The sequence below is a fragment of the Patella vulgata genome, chromosome 4, assembly GCF_932274485.2.
Source record: "Patella vulgata chromosome 4, xgPatVulg1.2, whole genome shotgun sequence".
Classification (NCBI taxonomy): Eukaryota; Metazoa; Mollusca; class Gastropoda; family Patellidae; genus Patella; species Patella vulgata.
In genome coordinates this window covers 27,035,512-27,059,994 of record NC_065882.2, presented here as the reverse complement: position 1 = coordinate 27,059,994, position 24,483 = coordinate 27,035,512, and the positions used below count along the sequence as shown (strand labels likewise).

Sequence of the window (24,483 nt, the reverse complement as noted above, 5' to 3'; positions counted from 1 at the left end):
GACTATCCCTTATTTGAACAGTCTCAAAAATAAAAGTCTGAGTATGTATGAAATTTAAACGCCAAAATATAGAGGAATGGTGTATTGACCGTATCTCAAAATTTCAGCTCAATATATTGAGTCGTTTGGACGTGACCGTCAAAACTGCTTATCCGGACACGTATTTAAGTTTTCGGGTAAATTCTTTCGTTGGGAGACCTGATAATCGATGCCCGTTCATTGAGAGGTCTATACAGTGAATGACCCGAATGCTGTACTTGATAACGAAAGGTAAATTTCACCTACACATTATTTTTATACAAAAAATGTCTGGTTTTATCTAGACACAGCATAATACAGCTTGGGACACTGGTCTCCATTTCCAGATGAAGACTGACGGGTTTCAGTTGTTTGAAAACTTATCACAAATGTTGAGTTAGTTGCCCGACCCTTAGGTAGAGGTTTTTAAGGGATTTTAAAACAATATTAAACAGTTTTATTCTCCAAAAAACTATCGGGATTAGCCCTTTAAATCGTGAAGGAAAGTTATGCAGTTTAAATCGGCTCATAATCCACTAAAGATCGCAGGCTAGCGATGCCATCGAGAGTTGATAATGGTCTAGATAGGTTAATTAATGTCTAATTAATAATATAGAATGCCTAAATAAAAACCTGCAATTATAGACAGATTTAGCTCTTGCATTAGGCTTTTTATCGACCACTGATTAGCCAAAGTGCTATGCATTCAATCAAATTTTCATCTTTAAAGGAGCTAAATCGCCAATATTTGAGACCTAGAAAATGGGTCGCAACGCATATAATAATGTAATGTGATGTATATAAACTGATTTACATTCAATTGTTTCCGTTTTGACTCTAATTTCAAATCAGTTAGGTCCAGCGAAATACGGCATGAGTCTCAACCGAATAGAAATTTCTAGCGTCTGGTTATTCCAGTCTATATGCTCTCCAGATAAATTATGGCGTCGCCGTATGACATGTGTTGTGGAATATGTCTAGCCTCGCTCTTTCTGGTCACTTGTTAAAATGACGATGAAACGCACTATGGTACACGATTCGTGTACCAATGGTAAAATGTTTATTTTGTCTTAAATATTGGATATCAGAAGCATACCTATTCCCGGTAAGATAACAACATCAATGTTGATTTGAATTGACAAATAATTCGTGTTTTCAACGTGTAAGACTTTGGATGATACTGGTTAGAGACTTAGCTACTTTAACTAACGTCCATCTAATTCAAATTGGTTACCCTAATCAACGAATTTATCGACACCGATTTCCGAAGCGATTACATCAAATCGCCAAATCACTTCAGGGTGCGATTTGACGATTTGATCGGGTGATCACGTGTTTTTTTTCAACTCGCCAAAGTACTTTGAAATCGACTATACTGTCACATGACATCTCCACTAAATTCAAATCGATTTGGCAAGTCGATAAAAAAGCCTATAATGTATGTTTAAATTTGAGCCATGCGCACACCACCTGGCTGGGGTGGATGGAAAAGAATGGCTACCAAATAATCTCTATCGAGATCTGCCTGGGCCCCAGTCTGGATGTAAAAATATCCCAAAAGAGGAAATAGACCGACTGTTCTAGACTACATCATTTACTAAATTTATCATACAGCATGCGAATAATTTAATTGTTAGTATAACTTCATTGGACATTGTGTGATTAATTGTTCTAAAATGTATCCAGACCTCGATAGCTGGTCCGATAGACGGCTAGCACGATTTATCATTAACCCAAATCCACCATTATTTCAGCTTATAAGACTATAATTTATATCAATATTTGATACTCTGACTCAGATCATACTGTTCAGTGTTCTTTATCTTACCCGGCCGTAGCCTATGTCACATTGTCATTTTGAAGGACAATATTGGTGCCAGTCATTATCACATATGTGATAGAACTGGTTAAACACTTCCAAGTATTATTTTATCACAGTGATATCATTGCTACGATAGATGCGTAATCAATGATTCAGCAATCGGAAGTGACGAACGCAAAAGGAAAACACGAGTTATCCCTCTGTATAACTGACTGAAGTGACGGGTGATAACAGATACATGGGCGAATTTCTGCTCACTAATAATTCCTTTGAAGACCAAAAGTTGTTGTGTGAGACTTTGAAAGGATATCTGACAATTCATAAAAAAAACATAGTGTATATTTTGCCGTCCGACGGTTCATTACATTATTTACTATTTAGCCGTAGGCCTACTTCCGTTCAACGTGCGCAGTTGTCGATTTCTCGCGAGATCTCATGCCCTTATCGCGTGATTAAATATGTCGACCGAAGAAGATGTTGACGGCTAGTGCGTTTACTAAAATGATGTTTCGGGTGTAATTGGAAGCGAATTTGACTCTTTTCGAGCAGGGTTAGGGTTAGGGTAAAATAAAATTCGTCGTGAGACGGTAAAATAGTTGAACTGACCGACGGCAATTAATGTCAGACGGTAAAATAGCCGGCATCATTGCCAAAGCGAAAACCGCTAAGTCCAGGAATCAGACAACTGCGCATGTCAAACGGAAGTGACGGGTAAATAAAGTAAAGAACCGTCAGACGGCTGAATATCCACTGCGTAAAAAAAATTGACTGTCACTAGATAAGAGAACATGAAAGAAAAATAGAAAAAGTCATTGCATTACCATGTTTTTATAAGTATAGAATGAATAAACACACGTGAATGTATCACCGGCATTTTTTGGGGCTATTCTGCGTTCGAATATGCACCCAGGTGATACATATGTTCATATGTAATATTTCATACATATGGAAGAGCTAGGATTGGGGGTGTATAGCTCGTTACTGGAGAAGTATTCTGGTGAAGGCGGTCACTGTTCATTAAAAAGCCAATTCCAAATTCATTTCAATATTACTTTATATACAGTTTTAAAAATACATTATTTACAAATTATATACAAGGCATTCGATCTCCTTGTCTGTGTGTCTCTAATTTCATCTGCCCTCTTGTCTGTGTATAGAGGTCTTTTAAAGTAACTAATTTGTATACAGACAAAAGGACAATGATTTCAACAAATCAAATTAAAGATAAAAATATTGTAACACATCAAATGAAAAGAAGTTAAATAAATATATAAATTTCATTGGTTGAAAGTTTCATAGTGAAATATAATTTATAGGATCTAATAAGCTTTAAGCCATAAAGAATTAAAAAGCATTGACACTTGATTGGCATTGATCAGACTGCATTGTTAACTGTATAAATCTTTGCTCAAGGTTTCTCTTAATAAGCCTACTGGCATCCAAAGATTATAAAACAGTCCAAACCAATCATGCTTTTAGGCAATTACTTTTTATAGACTTTAAATCAAAATATTAACACTAAAAGTAAAGAAAGACCAAATGATAACCTTACTATTAGCTATATTGTCTATATACTTTAAGAAATAAATTCTGTATATCCTTAAAATAAAATTTGAAAAAGAAGTAGAATTTAGTATCACTATTCGGTGATAAATGTACGGACTGTTTCTATTTTTCTCGTGTTCTTTCTCTTGTCTAATGATATTCAATTACTTTTTTGAATTGTCAGATATACTCTTACAGTCTCATATAACAACTTTTGGTCTTCGAAAGAATTATTAGTGAGCAGAAATTCACCCATGTATCTGTTATCACTTGTCACTTCAGTCAGTTATATAGAGGGATAACTCGTGTTTTCCTTTTGCATTCGTCACTTCCGATCGTTCAAGCATCGATTACGCATCTATCGTAGCAATGATTTCTGAGATAAAATAATATTTGGAACGTGTTTAACCAGTTCTATCACATATGTGATAACGACTGGCACCAATATTGTCCTTTAATTTACTAATACTATTCAGGAACGCTATGGTGTCAAAATGTCCCTCAAAACACGACTTCCTAGCAAGTTTGGAAGTTGTAAGGTAATCCACCATAATTTAAAGATACATTATGTAAGATTTAGATAAAGAGCTGGCCATACTCTATGTATCCCCAGACCTAGATAGCTGATCCAATAGATGGGTAGCACGATTTACCCAAATCCACCATTTTTTCAAGTTATAAGACAATAATTTATATCGATATTTGATACTCAGATATCTTATCAGTAGGCTATGCCAAGTTGTCATTTTTAATTTACAATCGTAACATTTTGTTAGGCTATGTTAATGTATGATTTGTTTGTCTGACACATCAGACTGCTTGTGCTACCATCAGATTATTTACTGCTGGTTGACAACCAAAAGAGAGTCTACAGTTGGACTCTTAATGATGTTCAGTTGGGAAGAAAGGCGTACCCCGAATGCCTTGCCCCTGAGAGTTCAGCAGTAAGCAGAGTTAACTATGGCACTAGTTACATTTTACATTGCATGTTCATAGAAATTATGATTAAATTTATGTTTTTTTTATGCTTTTCAGATATAATTGAAAGATGAAGATAAAAAGACAAAAGACTGCATATAAGATTTTAAATTTTTATAAAAATACATATGGAATTGATTCACCATATAAAGTTTTAGTTGATGGTACATTTTGTAAAGCATGTTTGTCAGCCAAGGTTAACATTATGGAACAGCTTCCAAAGTATCTAGATTCAGACATGACACTCATGACAACTTCTTGTGTTTTAGCCGAGTGTAAAGCATTTGGTAATTATTTATTAAAGTTTTAATTTGTTGAAGAGAGTTTCCAACAACTCTGTATGTTCGTTACTATTGTACAGTTAATGTCAATCAGAAGTCATGTAAATTATGCGTAAATACTCTAGGGCAGTGATTCTCAACTAATATGCCGCGAGATCTTAATTCCTTAGTGTACCGCAATATTTTGAATGGCACACTAAGAAAATGCAAAAAAATGTGTGATCCCAATTGAGTATTCACTGTTGTCTACTGGTAAGTTCATAGCTGTGTTTTTCTTTATTTAGTTTGAGTCATTCTATGTGTCTATGACTAGTCTGTGTCTACGGTTGTATGCCGACTATGACTTCCCATGTTTTTATTTTGCAAAATTCAAATGTTTTTCATATATATTTCGCCAGGTGCCACTATTTTTTCATGTGTTCCAAGGTGTGGTATTGGTAAAAAAAAGGTTGAGAACCACTGTTCTAGGGTGAGAGGACTGGATATTGCAGATTTATCCAAGTAGACCAATAGGGTCATTCCATGTCAAGTGGGCCAGGGGTGGGAAATTGACCCCCTCAAAAAAATCTGGAAAAAATATATGTTATTGTACATGTATGTAAAAACTAGAAAATTGTGATCTGTAGCTTGAAAATTGACATAGATACGGGCATTTGAGTTTCATGAGTTACTGATAAGTTTTCAAAACAAATAATGCCTGCCATTATTGAAATGACCATAACCCAGTAACCGATAGGTCAAAAGTGCTGGAATAAGTATTTCTGGAACAGGAATTCCACCAGCCACCAGGATTCTAACTCTACAATTATTTTTGACACCCAGGAGTGTTTTAAAGAGTGAAGACCTTTTGACTTTGATTTTGACCGTGTAGACCATGTGACCTTGAGATGAACTTTCATGAAAAATTTAGCTGAACATGTTTTCTACACAATGTATAATATCTTTTATAAGCATGTAAAATCAAGTTAAATATTCACACTTGAGGCTGAAAATCAGCGTCTTTGCATTTAAATTCAGGATTATGTTCATGGATAAACTCTTTCGGATACGTAGTAATCTGCCGCAGACTTTCCTAAAGATAGATTCAAACAGCAAGACATCCTCTTTCCCATTCCAGAAATACTCAATTTTGACTTATTGGTTACTGGGTTATAGTCATTTGAATAATGGCGGCCCCACCCAGTTGGGTGGACTGTATCTCAGGAACTGCTGGTCGGATCAAGCTAAAATTTGGAATATCAGCTTTTTCAGCTCTAATAAACATATAAACCACATTTCAGCAAAATCGAAGGGGGTATGGTTTAAATCATTGGGTGATAATTGAATTGGAATGACCCAAAACACAGATTTTGAAAATATGGAAAAAATATCGAAATGGCATGGGACAAGAATGGCCTTAATATATGTTGGAGACATTAGTACAAACTATAATTACACCAAGTTTCAGATTTTAAGGTGCTCATCTACCGGGTTCTTGTGGCTCGAAAATACGAGGCAATTTTCGAAAATTTGAGCCTGAAACCATATTTGAGGCCAATTTTCTGGGAATCTATTGAAGACTGATGCGTTTTCATGTTTCTTATGTAGTACTACCGGCAATCCCTGGATAGGCTAAAATTTGCGTCTATATCTATTACTTTGTAGCTCGTGGAGCACTACAAAATCCAGAAAATATACAATCACACCAATTTTTTATACGCCCACATGGAAATGTGGACGTATATGGGCTTTGCCCCTGTCCGTCCACAATTTCTTGTGAACGCTCTAACTCCAAAAATTATTATCCGATTGTTTTAAAATTGATATATGTGGTTTACATTAGTGAGATGAAGAAGCCTATTTAATTTCTGTTCATTACGGCTAGAGTTATGGCCCTTGTTTCACTTTGTTGAACCTTGTGAACGCTATTACGCCAAAAGTTATCATCCGATCTTTCTGAAATTTATATGCATTATTTAAAATAGTGAAACAAAGAAGCCTGTTGAATTTCAGCAATTTCCGTCAATTACTTTTAGAGTTATGACCCTTGTTTCACTTTGTTGCACTTTGGGAACTCTCTAGCATTAAAAGTTATCTGCCGATCTATATGAAATTTGCATGCGCCATTTAAATTATTCAAGAGAAGAATCCTATAGAATTTCAGCAATTTCCGTTTATTACTTCAATAGTTATGTCCCTTTTTTCACTTTTTTGCATTTTGTGTACGCTCAAACCTCTAAAGTTATCAGCCAATCTGTATGAAATTTATATGTACTATATAAGTTAGTAAAAAGAACAATCCTATTGAATTTCAGCAAATTCCGTTTATCACGTCTAGAATTATGGCTTGTTTCACTTTATTGAACCTTGTGAACGCTCTAACGCCGAAAGTTATCATCCGATCTTTGTGTAATGTATATACATTATTTAAATTAGTGAAACCATGAAGCCTATTGAATTTCAGCAATTTACAATAATTGCTTCTAGAGTTATGGCCCTTGTTTCACTTTGTTCAACCTTGTTAATGCTCGATTGATGAAAGTTATCATCCGATGTGTATTAAATTTTTTATGCATCATATAAACTTGTGAAACAGAGGTCTATTGAATTTCAGCAATTTCCGTCAATAATTTCTAGAGTAATGACGATTGTGAACCTTGTGAACATTTGAATGACAAAAGTGATCATCTGATCTGTATGAAATTTATATGCATTTTTTAAATTAGTAAAACGAAAAAGCCTGTCAAATTTCAACAATTTCTGTAGATTACTTCCAGTGTTGAGACCCCTGTATGGAACTGTCTTGTAAAGGCCTCCAATTACCTACAAAGGAATAAATATGCGACAACCCTTGTCGACCACTCAAACGATTTAGCTCCTGTGGGGGAATGTTTTGTTGCTTGGAATCTTTTTCGCTTTTCATGGCCAAGTAGCATGCAAACTCTACCACTCACCTGTAATCTAATTGCAGATTCGTAATCTGCACAAAAAGATCTTTAAGACCTTTGAGCTGTATATCTTCACTAGAAAGGTAAAAACAAGATATCTGAAACTTGAGTAAATTATTGTTACATTGTTTGTTTCGAAAAGTTATCGGAAACTCAAATGCCTGTATCTCAGTCAATTTTCAAGCTACAGACCACAACTTTTGCACAGTTTCTATTTTTTACATGTACAATAACATATATTTTTCCAGATTTGGAAAATCAACCCACTCTGACATGGAATGAACCAATAGTTAACATAATTTTATTGACATTGAAAATCTCATACAGGAAATGTCCTGGTAACTTGTTTTTAAAGGTTGTTATATTTTCCAGGTTCATTATTATTTGGTCCATTAAAAGTTTTGTCCCAATATACAATTAGACCATGTAAACATAAAGAACCAGTGCCTGCTGCTCAGTGTCTTTACTCATTAATAAAACAAGGAAACAAGAAAAAATATTTTGTAGCAACTCAGGTAATACTAGTTTCTTGTAATGTGGTTCTTTTACATTTACAGTTACACCAATGTGTATACTGGACCTCTGTTTTTGTCCCCTGCCTTTCGAAGTGGACGTTAAGCCTCATTTCTCTCTCTCTCTCCCGTCTGGCTGGCCGTCCGTCCGTCTGTCTGTCCATCACACTTTTTGTGACAAAGTGATCTATACATTTCTTCAAATTGAACAATCATTTAGGCGCATAGAACTTCGTGACCTCTGCTAGTTTTGATAATATATAATATTGACATTTCACCTCTGTATAAACTTCTGTTAAGGCACAGACTTATTAAACATCTAATTAATTCAATATGTCCTTTACAAGCTACACATGATCTGTGTATAACACTCAGCAGAACTTCATGACTTCAAAAGAAATATGCAGTGCAGTTACAGATACCATAATCTGATAAATAAACAATACCATTATGACGATTCACTCTTGTCCATTTTCCCTACTTATCGTACGCTATTTAAGCAGGAGTTCACTGACAGTTAGACAGAGAGGAGCGGGAAGGAAAACAGAGGCTTGGACGAGTGTATGGACAGAGGGGCAGAATGGTGGAATTAACAGAGTTAGATGTGTTCCTGTCCTAGACTAGTTCTTATATAGTTTAAGTTCCCGTGTTGTTGTATGTATGTAACTCTAACTGTTATATGTTCCCATTGTAAATAAATCCTATATTTACTAAACTGGTCTACTGTTATCAGTACGATAGTGTTACATTTTTGGGACACAATAACTTTCCTTCTTTGAGCTAATATGTTTAAACTTGGTGTATGTGTTTATTAGATCAATGCCTTGATGGAGTTTAAAGATGAGCATTTTCTGCTTCGGGTAAGCAGAGATGAGCAATTTGATTGGATGAAGCTTTAAGACACGATAACTTTAGTTCTAATTAAGTGAGATTGATGAAACTTGGTGTATAGTTTCATTACATCAATATCTTGATTAAGATCGATAATGGGCATTTTCTGCTCAGGTTAAGTAGAGCGATAAGCAATTTGATTGGCCGAGACTTTGGAACACAACAGCTCTCTTTCTAATTGAGCTGGAGTGTTCAAACCTGGTGTAGGTGTTTATTAGGTCAATTCCTTGATGGAGTTCAAATATGAGCATTTTCTGCTTAGGGTAAGCAGAGATAAGCGATTTGATTGGTTGATGCTTTGGGACACGAAAACTTTAATTCTAATTAAGTGAGAGTGATGAAATTTGGTGTATAGTTTTATTACATCAATCTCTTGACTAAGTTCGATAATGAGCATTTTCTGCTCAGGGTAAGCAGAGCGATTTAAGCAATTTGATTGGTCGAGACTTTGGAACACAATAACTCTCTTTCAAATTTTTTTAGAATGTTCACACTGGGCATAGATGTTTATTAGGTGAATGCTATGATGGAGTTTGAAGATGCAAGTTTTCTCCTTAGGGTAAGCAGAGATAAGCAATTTGATTGGTTCATGCTTTGGGACGCAATAACTTTAGTTCAAATTAAGTGAGAGTGAGGAAACTTGGTGTTTTGTTTTATCACATCAATACCTTGACTAAGTTCGAAGAGGAGCATTCTCTGCTCAGGCTAAGAAGAGCTTTAAGCAATTTGATTGGTCAAGACTTTGGAACACAATAACTCTCCCTCTAATTGAGGTAGAATGTTCAAACTTGGTGTAGGTGTTCATTAGGTGAATGCCTTGATGGAGTTCGGTGATAAACATTGTCTGCTTACGGTAAGCAGAGATCAGCAAACTGATTGGTTGATGCTTTCGGGAATGATAACTTTGGTTATAATTAAGTGAGAGTGATGAAACTCAGAGTATAGATTTATAATATCATTACCTTGACTATGTTCAATGATGAGAATTTTCTGCTTAGGCTTCGGAGTGATAAGCAATTTGATTGGTCAATACTTTGGAACATAACATCCCTGTTTTTAATTGAGGTAGAATGTAAAAACTTGTTCAATGATTAACATTTCAAGCTAAAGCTAAGCAGATCTAAGCAATTTCATTGGTCGATGCTTTGGGACAAGATAACTTTGATTCTATCTGATAGAGAGTGATGAAACTTAGTGTATAGTTGATAATCAGTTTGATTGCTTGATACTTTTGAAAAAAATAAATGTGTGATTAATTAATATCTGTCATCTATTTATTTTTATACGCCCAAAATCACTTTTTTAGCTTGTGAACACTGTAGAGGTCACAATTTTTATCCGATTTGGTTTAAACTTGAAATGTATGTTTATAAACCACAGATTTCGGTTCAATTTGATATTCGCGCATATCGCACCATAACTTCCTGAATTATGGCCCCTAATTGTACGAAAAATCGTGTTTTTAGCTTGTGGACCCTATAGAGGTCACAATTTTTATACGATTTAAAAAAACTGTTTGAATATATCACCATTGCACCCTAAGGATGGCTGAGTTCGAATTTCGTAAAAATCAGACTGAAACTGACGGACAAAATGTTGTGGACGCTCTGGAGGTCACAATTTTTATCTCATTTTGATGAAACTTGAAATGCATGTTTGTAACCCAAATATCTTGGTTTCTGTCGATTTTTGTACATATTGAATCGTAACTTCCTCAATTATGGCCCCTGATTGTATGAAAAATCACTTTTTTAGCTTGTGGTCCCTCTAGGTCACAATTATTATCCAATTTAAAAAAAACGTTCGAATATATCACCGTTACACCATAATTATGTCTGAGTTTAAATTTCATAAATATCGGACCAAAACTGCTGGACAAAATGGCCGCCCTTCATACGCAAATAGTGTAAACATCTGGTATATCAAAGTTGTGGACCTTGAGAGGCCACAATTTTGATCCGATTTTGATGAAACTTGAAATGCAAGTTTATAACCCAAAGATCTCGGTTCCTTTCAATATTCGTGCATATCGTATTGTAACTTCCTGAATTATGGCCTCTTATTGTACGAATAATCGCGTTTTTAGCTAGAGGTCACAATTATTATCCGATTTACAAAAACATTTGAATATATCACCATTACACACCAAGATCTTGGTTCCTTTTGATAATCACGGATACCTGAACTTAACTTCCTGGATTATGGCCCCTGATTGTTCGAAAAATCACATTTTTAGCTTGCGGATTCTCTAGAGGTCACAATTTTTTCCTGATTTTAAAAAACGTTTGTCGCCCCCGTCCGTCCGGCGTCCACAATTGCTTGTGGACGCTGTAGAGGCTAAAGTTAATATCCAATTGACTTTAAATTTATATACAGTGTTTAAGGCCATGAGACGAAGAAGCCTATTGATTTTCAGTTATTTCCGATAATTACTGCCAGAGTTATAGCCCTTGATCACTTCAAAAAATCTTGTGGACGCTCTAGAGGCTAAAGTTAATATCCGATTGACTTTAAATTTATACACAGTGTTTAAGGTCATGAGACGAAGAAGCCTATTGATTTTCAACGATTTCTGATAATTACTACCAGAGTTATGGCCCTTGATCACTTCAAAAAATCTTGTGGATGCTCTAGAGGCTAAAGTTAATATCCGATTGACTTTAAATTTATACACAGTGTTTAAGGTCATGAGATGAAGAATCCTATTGATTTTCAACGATTTCTGATAATTACTACCAGAGTTATGGCCCTTGATCACTTCAAAAAATCTTGTGGATGCTCTAGAGGCCAAAGTTAATATCCGATTGACTTTAAATTTATACACGGTTATTAAGGTCATGAGGCAAAGAAGCCTATTGATTTTCAGCAAATTCCGATAATTACTGCCAGAGTTATGGCCCTTGATCACTCAAAAAAAATCTTGTGGACGCTCTAGAGGCTAAAGATAATATCCGATTGACTTTAAATTTATACACAGTGTTTAAGGTTATGAGACGAAGAAGTCTATTCATTTTCAGCGATTTTCGATAATTGCTGCCAGAGTTATGGCCCTTGATCACTTCAAAAATTCTTGTGGAAACTCTAGAGGCCAAAGTTAATATCCGATTGACTTCAGATTGATACACAGAGTTTAAGATCTTGAGACGAACAAGTATGTTGATTTTCAATGAATTTTTATTTTCAGCGATTTACGATAATTACTGTCAGAGTTATGGCCCTTGATCACTTTGAAAAATCTTGTGGACGCTCTAGAGGCTAACGTTAATATCTGATTGACTTTAAATTTATACACAGTGTTTAAGGTCATGAGACGAAGAATTCTATTCATTTTCAGCGATTTTCGATAATTTCTGCCAGAGATATGGCCCTTGATCACTTCAAAAATTCTTATGAATGCTCTAGAGGCTAAAGTTAATATCCTATTGACTTTAAATTTATACACAGTGTTTGAAGTCATGAGACGAAGAATCTTATTGATTTTCAACGATTTCCGATAATTACTGCCAAAGTTATTGCCCTTGATCACTTTGAAAAATCTTGTGACGCTCTAGAGGCTGAAGTTATTATCTGATTGACTTCCGATTGATACACAGAGTTTAAGATCTTGAGACGAACAAGTATGTTGATTTTCAATGAATTTTTATGACTTGAACAGCTAAATCCATGATATTAAAAGTTTCGTATACTAAACATTAGCATGGGGCATAACTTTATAAAAACCAAACAAATTCTAATGGTTTTCTGATAATTACTTCATGAGTTGTTACTCTTAATCAGATTTTAGTGTATTATAAATGTTTCATTACCGAAAAAAGTAAAAATATGCGACAACACTTGTTGCCTCCCCAGACGACATAGCTGCTGTGGGCGTATGTTTCGTTGCCTGGCAATCTATCTTTGTTTAGCTTGTTCTCTATCCATCTCTTTCAAAATATGGGCGTATCCTGCCTGGCAGCCGCTGGTTTATAATTCGATTTTGACCCTCTAGAGCTTACAATTTTGATCAGATTTTGATGAAACTTGAAATACAGGTTTACAACACAAAGATCTTGGTTCCTTTTCAATATTTGTGCATATCGGACCATAACTTCCTGAATTATAGCCCTGACTGTACGAAAAATCACGTTTTTAGCATGTGGTTCCTCTAAAGGTCACAATTATTATCCGATTTAAAAAAGCGTGTGAATATATCACCTTTACACTGTAATGATGGTTGAGTTCGGACCAAAACTGACAGACAAAATGGCCGCCCCTCGTACAATTTTCATCCTATTTTGATGAAACTTGAAATGCATGATTATAACCCAAAGATCTTGGTACTTTTCGATATTCGCGCATTTTGGATAGTAACTTCCTGAATTATGGCCCCTGATTGTACGAAAAATCACGTTTTTGGTTGAGGTCCCCTCTAAAGGTCACAATTTTTATCCGATTTAAAAAAACGTTATAATATATCACTGTTACACCGTAATGATGGTTGAGTTTGAAATTCATGAAAATTGGACCAAAACTGCCGGACAAAATGGACGCCCCTTGTATGCAAATAGTGTAAATATATGGTATATCAGGGTTGTAGACCCTCTAGAAGTCACAATTTTGATCCGATTTTGATGAAACTTGAAATATGGTTCCTGTCGATATTCGCGCATATCAGATCGTAACTTCCTGAATTATGGCCCTTGATTGTTCGAAAAATCGCTTTTTGTTTAGCTTGTTCTCTATCCATCTCTTGCAAAATGTGGTCGTATTCCTGCCTGGCAGCCACTGGTTTTGGATGGGGTCATGTTCCCAACTTTCTGAAATTTGGTCCACTTGACATGGAATGACCCTGCTGTTCCTTGCCAGACCCTTCATCTTCCACTACTGACAAGGAGAAACCATGCTGGAAATTTCTTATTCAATACTGGGATCGATCCGCAACCACCTGATCAGTGAACGGGTACCTAACTTACACTGAACCATGGTGACTTCTTAAAAATGATTTTATCACATTTTGCTTGATTTCTTTTACAGTTTTGGAACAGTTTTGCATTTAGAACTGTATATCTGTACTAGTTTCTTTATAAGAAGGGGCATCAAAATTCTGTTGGGTTTATTTATCAGGAGTGCCGAATGGTACCTAAATTTCATTCACCATATTAGAATGCTTGATATGATAAATACCCCCAATAGTGATTTGCTTGCAGTTCCCCCCCCCCCTCCACACACCTCCTCTGTCTACAAATTAAATTTAGTAATCCCTACCAGAATTAATGAGATGAATTAATATACATTTTTGTTTATCAACTATATGTAGAATTCATCAATTTCAGGACCCAGAGCTTTCTAAAAAGTCAAGAGATATTAAAGGAGTTCCATTATTGTATTTAGCTTTTAAGAACATTATTTTAGAACGACCATCAAATACTTCCAAAGGAATTGAAAACCCTCAAGTCAGCCAAGCTCAGAGTTTGGATCATCAGTTGAAAATTGTTCAAGATTTAAAACGAAAACTTCTTAGAGAAGAAGTTGAACCAAAAGAAAAAAAGAAAAAAAGATTCATTAAACGCAAGCCTATGAAAAAAAGAAAGGAGGGTGGTAAAAATGTTCCAAAATCTGATGGTGGTGTTAAAAGGAAGAGAAAAAATAAGATTAAAATTGCTAGTCATGTGAAAGCTGAGTGGAGAAAACATTAACAATGGGATTAATGAATAGGCCTCCTATTAAAATGACTAAACAAAAATATATTAAAAATAAGACAAATATGAATTAAGACATGAATTATTTTGTGTAAATCAATAAATTTTACATTCAGTTATTTAAAGAAGTCTTTTTCCTTAGTTCTTTGTGCCAGAGTTTGTTACAAAATTTTCAAAACATAAAATGAAAACCCACCACGATAACTGTAAAAGCCCAACTGTTAGTTCTAGATTAATTTGCACCTAAATGTACATGTAGGGAGAGCGAGAAATGGGTTTAACATCCATTTGATACAAATTTTTCAATTTTATTTCAATAATTCGCTTGTGTGTGGGGAGGAAACAGGAGGACCCATTGAAAACCCATGTGGTTCGATCGGCGACCCTACATCCTGCCTTATCATGCGCAACTGGGGAATCAAAACCATGCCAGTTGACTCAATGACAGACCTTATGATACAGAGTGTATGTGCCAAACATTCAGCCATCCAACACACCTGTACGTGTAGGAATATAATAACTTTTTTCTTAGATCTTACTGGAGTTATTTATGCTTCTAGTTATAAAACATCTCAAAGCCTTATATAAAAATGTAGTTTGGTGTACACTGTGCTGTACTTCCTCAGGTGACCACATTCAGCATATATGGAAAATCTGGATTTACTTTCTCGGCCAATGCAGGGATCGAACACCCGACCTCCTGGCTAGCGAGCCAGCGTCTTACCCACTTAGCCATTGTGATCCCCCATTGAAGAACACAAGCATCGCTAACACTGCAATATACATCCACATTCCTGCTTTGATTAATATGGTACTTTTTAAAATGAAGAGAATGAAATATGAAATGGCTGTAATATGACAAGATGCAAAGAAGGCTAGGCATTGGGTTTGTTTTGGCAAATTTACAGAGAAAATGTTAACAAAAAAGTGGGTGTGACACTCCCCTAGATGGTCGGGGCATGCACCAAAATAAATAGCTGCTGTCTTTACGGTATAAGGAATAAATATGGAAAGTTCCAAGATGATCCATTCAGAATTGCAGCCTGTAGACAATAAATACAAAAACTGGGTGTGGCTTTGCTCTGGGGGTTGGGCAATCGCCAAAAACAATAGGGGTCATCCTTAGGGTATAAGGAATAGGTTAAGAATTGTTGCCTGTAGATGAAACACAAACATTGGGCGTGTCTCTCTGTCCCAGGGAAACGAGCATGCACCAAAAATAATAGAGGTCAGCCTTAGGGTATAAGGAATAAGTATAAAAAACTTTTCAAGACGACCGATTAAACATTGCGGGCTTTAAGTGACACACAGACACCCCCCAAAAAAGAAATTGGGCGTGGCTCTGCCCCCTGGGGGTTGGGCATTCACCACAAACAATTGGGATGTTCCTTACATTAGGATAGAAGGAATAAGTATGCAAAGTTCCAAGGTGATACGTTAAGAAATGCGGTCTGTAGATGACAAATAAATACAAGAAAAGGGCGTGACTCTGCCACTGAGGGGTCAGACATGCACCAAAAACAAATAGATCATCCTTAGGGTATAAAGAATTCATATGAATAGTTTTCAAGACGATCGATTAAGAATTGTGACACACAAAAAGAAAATGGGCGTGGCTCTGCCCCTGGGGGGGTGGCCATGCACACCAAACGATAGGGATGTTCCTTAGGGCAGAATAAGTATGCAAAGTTTCAAGATGATACGTTAAGAAATGCGGCCTGTAGACGACAAAAAAAACAAATACAAGAAATGAGCGTGGCTCTGCACCTGGGGTCGGCCATGCACCAAAAACAATAGGGATCATCCTTAAGGTATAAGGAATAACTATACAAAGTTTGAAGAAAATCCAGTAAGAATTGCGCCCACATACATATACACACACACACACAGACGATGGCATAATACGTCCACATTATGAAAGAACAGTTCACATTTTAGACGGGGGTCACGTGGCTAAGTGGGTAAAACGCTGGTTCGCTAGCCTGGAGGTCGGGTGTTCGATCCCTGCATCGGCCGAGAAAGTTCATCCAGATTTTCCGACGTGGTTCCCCCTTGTCAGTGATGCAGGACGGAGGGCCTGCCAAGGACAGCTGTCTAGTCCTTCAGATGAGACGAAAAACCGAGGTCCCGTGTATATATTGGAATGCACGTAAAAGATCCCCTGGCAGTTGGAATTCGATATAAAAGTAGGCGATAGTGCCGCTGCCCGGGCAAAATTTCCCTCATAGCACACTGTATGGCGTATGCCCGTCTTCATTAGCCCAGTATAGGAGCAGAACAGTAGGGCGTTAAACCCCATTTCATTTCATTTCACCTTTTAGTCAAAAACCATTGTCGAACATCAGATAATATCAACTATCAACCCATGCCGAGAATTTTTGAGATGATTTCTCCTGAATTTTCTACATACTTAGGGAAGAAACTTTGAAGCCCCTAATAAATTCCTCAGGGAAACGGAGGCCTATAAGATATTAGTATTGCATCTGTTTGTGTTAATACTGTTAAGGCGAAATTAACATCTTTTAAAAATATTCAGACACATTCTTTTTCACACTGATCCGCAGTGAATATTTGCTTGGCCGCGACAATCACTGATAAGGATGACATTGATGCGGCTTAATGAGCTAGAAATATTAACTTTTTTCCTGCGACAAATTAAATTCTAAAACATTTTTTGTATATATTGGAAAAATAAATAAAGACGTTTGACGTATTTGTAGTTAAAAATTATTTTCGATTTAGTGTAAATGGGTATTAAAATGACTAAAATGCAGCATTCTCTCCGAAGCAGTTATGTCTTATGTAAACAATGCACGCGCCATTCAGCCAATGATTCACACCGCGTGCTGTGACAGCACGTGTTAAGGCAGTCATCTATGACAGAGATATTATACGAGACTCGTAATTCTCTGTGAAACAGATTGATTCTTTTTATCTTGGTAATAATTATGCCCTCAAATATGCAGAAATAGTGACTGTTTTTGCTTCCCCCCGAGAACCCTTGTTAATACACTAGGCACTCACAAGCCGCGGAGTTATCGTCCTCAGGCGGTACTGATATTAATTTGTGCGGAAACTACGCTGCTTCAGGTGAATAAGGCACAGACTCTCTAACCGGGTCTCGATGTTGGCCAGTTAATATCTGGCGCGCGCCAAATATTTTTTGGGAATTTTCCACCATCAGACAGGTGGGGTTTAACGTCTACTCGACACAAACTAGGTCATTTCGGGGCTAACATATGCTTACATTTTATTTTAATAATTCTCTTGTGTTGTGCGAAGGGGTAATTAGCAGTAGGAGGAAACCAGAACACCCGAAAGAAAACGGTTGAACAGGCGACTCGACCCTCCGTGGTTCAGTTAATAAGTCGTTGGCCTGCTATCTAGGTGGTCCCGTGTTCCATCCCCGCGTTGGCCGAGAAAGTTCCTCGGGATTTTCCGGCGTGGTTCCTCCTTGTCAATCAATGGTGCAGGAGGAACGACGCTGGAAAATGCCGATGAACTTTCTCGGCCAAAGCAGTGATGGAACAAGGGGTCTCCTGGATAGCGAGCCTACGGTCAACGTACAGTAGTTGGGATGGGACGAAATACCGAGGTCTGGTGTCCACATTGGCATGCACGTAAATGATCCCCTGGCATTTGGAATTCGATATAAGAGTAAGCCGTAGTACCGCTGCCCAGGCAAACTTTTCCTCATAGTACGCACTATATATGGCGTATGCCCGTCTTGATTAGTCCAGTAGGAGCAGAACAGTAGGACTTTAAACCCCATTTCATTCTATTTCTTATTGGAAATTATCCGGCGCGCGCCGGTTATTATTATTAGATTTTTTTTTTTTGCGTCCCTTACCGGGCTCCGTAAAACACAGAGTTTACTCTGTGATATAAACCATTTCTTATTACCCGTAGCATGCCAACACCCACCTTACATTAAAGACACTAACGATTTTATTTACAAAATAAAACAGTTAAGAGTCCCTGGGCACACCATTTTGATATCCATCAACGTACAGAGCATGTACACGAACATCGATAATACTATAATGGTGTGCTAATCTGCCAATCGCTAATATAATTAATGTTTCTTAAATTAACCACTTTAAGATCAACTGGCTAGCAAGTCGTTAACCTGTCACCACTTTTCAAGCCGTCATTAATCCCACCTATTGTTTTTGTTGATTTTTTATATTGTTTAACAGTTTATGCATTGTTCATCTATCGACATGTCAGTTTTAATTACAACATTTGCTTTTATCCTATTATCTGATTTTCCTTAAATATAACAACATTTGTACATAAAGGCAGTGACTAGTTAGGATCCTTTGCTAAGTGCAGTAACTGGCCTGTCAGTACTGTATGACGATATATATATATATATATTTACGTTCCGGTATATTAAAGAATTGAAGAATCATTCGAAGTTTGTTACATCCGAAGAGAGAATTTACACCTCTAAAATACCACAGGAGTTGGAGCAGCTAGGAAAGTATTTCTTAGGAACTCGCAAGCATCCAGACCGGACGAAGGAATCCTCAAATTACTCGACATTAATTTGTCTGAGGAGGAATGATTTCGCTCTCAACGACCAAGTATACCTCCAGTCTTCCGGAACTCCGATGGGAAAACGATTTTCCCCGAGCTATGAAAATCTCTTCATGGCGGTGTGGGAAAGGGGGGTTCTGCCAGTTTGCCCATTAAAACCAGATTTCTATGGACGTTTTCATAGTCTGGACGTAGCCTACGCACTAGACGAATTTTGGACATTTTCCAACATTCTGAACAATCAGCATCCATCTGTCAATATTCCCCATGATTTAGCATTAGAAAAACTTAAGATACGATTAGACAACCTGCCCGAACAGCTCGACAGCACACTCGATCACTAACGACAACTTAATAGACCTCACCAAAACATGTATTCAAGCAACCTATTTCACCTGGGGGATGCTTTTTATCAACAAATTCATGGTCTGCCAATGGGGAGCCCGTTATCACCTCTACTAACTGCAATTTTTATGACCGCGTTTGAAGAGAAAGCCCTGGCAATATCACCTGTTAAACCCATATATAGCCTATTTCCGTAGAGTTGATGATACGTTTGTCATATTAAACAGTATAGATGAACATACCACCTTATTACAGCATCTCAACCAATAGAATGAACGTATCAAGTTTACATCAGAAACTGAAATCAATGACACACTTTCATTCCTTGATATAAAAGCAGAGAGTGAAAACGGCACCCTAAAAACCTAAAACCAGTGTATATAGAACACCAAGGGACACAGACCAGTACGTGCACTTCAAATCGAACCAACCAATCATTATCAAAAGAGCAACCTTATCATCCTTAGTAAAACGAGCAAACGAATTTCAGCACCTAAGAAACTAGATGCTGAGATGACCCACCTCAGAGAAGTTTTTACCACCTACAACGACTACCCACCTAAGCTAGTAGAAGATGTAATGAAGAAAGCCTTAATAATACCGAATGTAAAGCACAAGATAAGCCACCTATCAGAATCACGATGCCCTCTAATGGCAAAATATCATACCAAACAAGAAGATTGTTGCAACAAGCTGGTATCCATGTAACCTTCTCAGGGATCACCACTATTAAATATATTCTCCAAGCCAATGGTAAATGTAAGTCAACGAAACCGACATCACCTAAAGGATGCATTTATCAAGTCTTCTGCTCCTGTAAAAGTAGCTACCGTTAGATAAGACTTAGTCAACATCAACTTAAACCATTTAACCAGACCTCAGTTGTAGCAGACCACATCCGACAAAATCCAAAACACAAGATACTATGGGAAAAGACAAAGAAATTAGCAATACACCAAAATCACACAAAGAAAAGAAAGATCTTGGAAGCTATTAATATAAAACGCTATAAACCAGCATTAAACAGAGATGAAGGCATCTATCTACCACGTGCCTATGACGCAAAAATCAAAGAAATTGAACACTAGTTAATTAATGTGTTAGATACCTATATGTGCCTATAATTTCACTTTAGTGACTGCTAATGGGACAGCAAGAGACATTATAACTGCATTATAAACTTTTAATCTGTGTTTGTGTGTTTATAAATTAATTTATTTAAACTGTTACATTACTGAATATAGTTAGTGTTTCCCAATCCTTATTGGCTCTCTTCTATAAATTCAATAAATATGTGGTTTCCCCTACAATTATGTGCTATTAGATGTTATTTGCTTTATATGTACAGATAAGTTTTTTCTGGTGTGTTAGCATACTAATATTATGATTAAGTGGTTTCCCCTATGGATTATTGGCTAATTAGATGTAATTTATTTTGTATAATTATGTTTTATAAGTTTCCTTCTGATCTGTAACGCTACTCATGATTAGTGATTTCACCCAGTGGGTTTAATTGCTATAATTAGTTGTTACTTGTTTTGTGTATAAGATTCCATACGATTTTATTTCTTTGGTCGGTGATTTCCTTATTGATTAATGGTTAATTAGCTGTTACTTGTTTTTGTATACAAACCTGTATATTATTTTCATCATCATTTGCTTGAAAACGTTGAGAGAACCCTCAACGAAACGTCGCTTGAATTAAAATAGTAATTGTGTTCCATATTAGTTTTTGTGTTTATTACGTGTGTCATTTGCTGAACAATCATCATGCATCTGACAAATTAACCGCAATTGTAAGTCATAACAGCATAGATATCCTTAACACTACCGTTTTTAAAAGTAGCAACACCAAAAACACAGGCCAATTGGAAACTAAAGTATTTTTCAAAGAAACCAACACACATCAATTGTTGTTCAAAAGCTCCTTTCACCCAAAACATACCTTCTGTGGCATCATAAAATCTCAAATTCTCCGTTTTCATACGATATGTACTCAGAAGACCGACCTTGAGCCCGGTATTTAGCTGGTATTTAGCAAACTAAGAGAAAGGGGATACTCCAAACGCTATCTCCGACGTATAAAAAACAAAACTCTAACTGAACTTGCTGCCAAAGAAACAAACAATATGCAATCAGCAGTTAAAACCAAAACTTGTGGCCACCCAATTATCTAATTTCATGTAGACAATGTCACAAACAATACGTAGGGGAGACCCGAAATGCACACCGGGAAGGAATGAAGCACCATGGGTCTTCTGTCAGACGTGGAGAGCGGGAGTCGCAAAACCGGTCGCCACATCCTACGTACAACCCATGCATCTTTTCTTATTACATATCTTATAAGTAGCCTTGTGATCGTCTAGAATTTGTCTCTTGCTGCCTTTGCTTCTGCTTCACGTTGTGTATTTACTTCTTACTGTTTTCTTAAGATGTTTGTCTTATCAGTAGTTATAACAATGCAACAGTTCATTTTTACATTTTATATATTATAGCTGCTTACATATGGTGCAATGCATAATAGAATAAAGTCACCCTCTCTATCTCTCTCTCAAACCTCATCCAGTCAGACTCGTTGGGCGAGTCTGCTGATAGAAATTGCTGCATCTTTCCCTTCTGGAATCGAGCTGCTGTCCAGGAACTCAGACCGTAATCTCTCCGGAATCTAATGAAAATCTGTCTTAAAAGTTTACCATGATTTCTTTTACAGGACTCATGGATATCACGCACAGAAAAAGCTACTCATGACCCCGAACCTGTGCAATTACTGATTATTATTATTATTATTATTACAGCATATTTATAGTGCACCCTTTCATATAACATGTTCAGGGGCACTTTACAAAGTGACAATGTAAATCACACATAAACAACAAGATTATGGGCATGTTAACGATTGTATACAGAGTCAGTTAAAAGCCTGATTAAATAAATGTGTTTTAAGTTGTTTTTTAAAAGAATACAGAGATGTACAACATCTTAAACTAAATGGTAGATTATTCCATAAAACAGGTGCTTGATAACTAAAAGAGCGCTGACCATAGGAGACTAGTTGAACAGTTTTGGGCTTTAAAAGTAGTTTATCTAATCTCGTGATATTTCATTGACACAGAACCAGCTATGTTTTGGATCTATAACTATTTTTATGTGCCAACCTGTCATTCATTCACTAAGTTAATTTAAGTACATACTACATATATGTGAATCTACTAACTCGCCAAAGATATTAATTAATGAAATATAATGCCACCATTAATTTCAAGAGCAAAAATTCTACAATATTAATACAACAGTCCCCTAGGTCTGAATATCCATGCGGCTAGCGCAATAGCCCCTTTTGTAGTTCAATTTAGTGCAACAGCAGCGAGTGCATCCAAAATCATCAGAAAACACTATACGGATCTCCAGGAACATCACCCAAAAATCCTCACACAGAAACTTATAATTGTATATTCTAAAAATAAAAATCTGAACGACATCTTAGTGCACAGTAAATCAGACTAAATAACACCAGTCCTCACCCTAACCCAAAGCAAACAATATATCAAACCCTAGCCCTAACCCTTAGTAAATAAAATCAACTAGTTACAGGATCCCTCGCCCTAGCCCCGGCATAGTGGAAAAAGCCCATTTTTAGAAAATCCAATCCTTAGTAGGAAACACACTAATGTGTCTCTCACCCGAGAGCCTCAAATTTGTTCTTTTTTCTTCAGAAACAAAAACACAGCGACACGAAAGGAAGACCATCAGCGCCGCCAACACCAAAAAAAACCCCAGCGAAATCAACTTTGTATATAAATCTAATGTTTTGTATGTATTTTTTTTTTTTATAAAACTAGGAAATATCACGAACCAAATTTTCATCATCCTGATCAGTGCTTGTGTGGAGACTTAAAGGACCTAAGTCCGTAACTCAAAATCCTCCAAAATCTTCGACATCGAAAACACGAATTATTGGTCAATTTAAATCAACATTGATGATGTAAACTTACCGGGAAAAGATGAGCCTCTGATATCCGATATTTAAGATAAAATAATTTTTTTAACATTGGTACACGAATCGTGTACCATAATGCGCTTCAGCCCCAGTTGTATTGAGAGACTCGAGGGACGAGGCTAGACACATTGCACCAAATCAAATGGAGTTATGTAGACTAGAACAACTAGACGCTAGAAATTTGCACTCGATTAGATTGCTGACTTATTTCGCCGAACATAACTGATTTGAAATTGGAGTAAAAACGGAAACCATTAAATGTAAATCAGTTTATATACATTCATATTACAGTATTATATGCGTTGCGACCCACTTTTGTGAATTTCTAGGTCCCAAATGTTAGCGGTTTAGCTCCTTTAACCTCTCCCCCAAATTCTTACACCTAACCTACAATCTCGCCAACAATCACGTGCCCTAACCTTATTTACATCTCAGCGACCTTTACGAAAATTGGGCTGGCCTTAACAAATATATTTATCCAGAAAAGTAGGACGTTAAACTTAATTTTAATTGCATTTCATTTCAATTTTGCGTCTCCTCTGGGAACCGCCCTCTCTCACTTATTTCCACACGTACGTCATTGATTTAGGTCCACCAGAAAGCACCCAATCAGATAATGACACGTAGTTCCCCTTGTCAGTACGCGTAAAAGAACCGTTGACAGTCGAAATTCAATTGCTGTCCCGGCAAAATTTCCCTCATATCACAATGTATGGCGTCTGCCAGGCTTCATTATCCGGGTATGTGCAGAAAAGTAGGACGTTAAACCCCATTTCTTTCCTTAAAGGAGCTGAATCGCCAATATTTGGGACCTAGAAATTGACACAAATAGGTCGCAACGCATATAATAATGTAATATCGATGTATATAAACTGATTTACATTCATTCGTTTCCGTTTTTACTCTAATTTCAAATCAGTTATGTTCGGCGAAATACTGGTTATTCC

General features: G+C 36.6%; 1 protein-coding gene across 2 annotated transcripts; it reads left to right on the top strand.

The window, feature by feature from the left end:
• The first annotated feature begins 1,508 nt into the window (after window positions 1-1,508).
• Window positions 1,509-14,780, top strand: LOC126819657 (rRNA-processing protein UTP23 homolog). Of its 2 annotated transcripts, none has more exons than XM_050547823.1 (4): window positions 1,509-1,650; window positions 4,421-4,650; window positions 7,944-8,086; window positions 14,287-14,780. In XM_050547823.1, exons 2-4 carry the CDS (start codon window positions 4,434-4,436, stop codon window positions 14,647-14,649), a joined length of 723 nt encoding a protein of 240 aa, XP_050403780.1. In that variant the 5' UTR covers window positions 1,509-1,650; window positions 4,421-4,433; the 3' UTR covers window positions 14,650-14,780. The 2 variants fall into 2 exon arrangements, with proteins under 2 accessions (XP_050403780.1, XP_050403781.1); XM_050547824.1 differs by lacking the exon at window positions 1,509-1,650 and adding an exon at window positions 3,862-3,924.
• Window positions 14,781-24,483: the final 9,703 nt, after the last annotated feature.

Coding starts and splice junctions, on each gene's coding strand:
- LOC126819657 (XM_050547823.1), top strand. CDS start 4,434: ATGAAGATAAAAAGACAAAAGACTGCATATAAGATTTTAAATTTTTAT. Junction 4,651..7,943: donor AGCCGAGTGTAAAGCATTTG/GTAATTATTTAT, acceptor TATATTTTCCAG/GTTCATTATTATTTGGTCCA. Junction 8,087..14,286: donor AATATTTTGTAGCAACTCAG/GTAATACTAGTT, acceptor CATCAATTTCAG/GACCCAGAGCTTTCTAAAAA.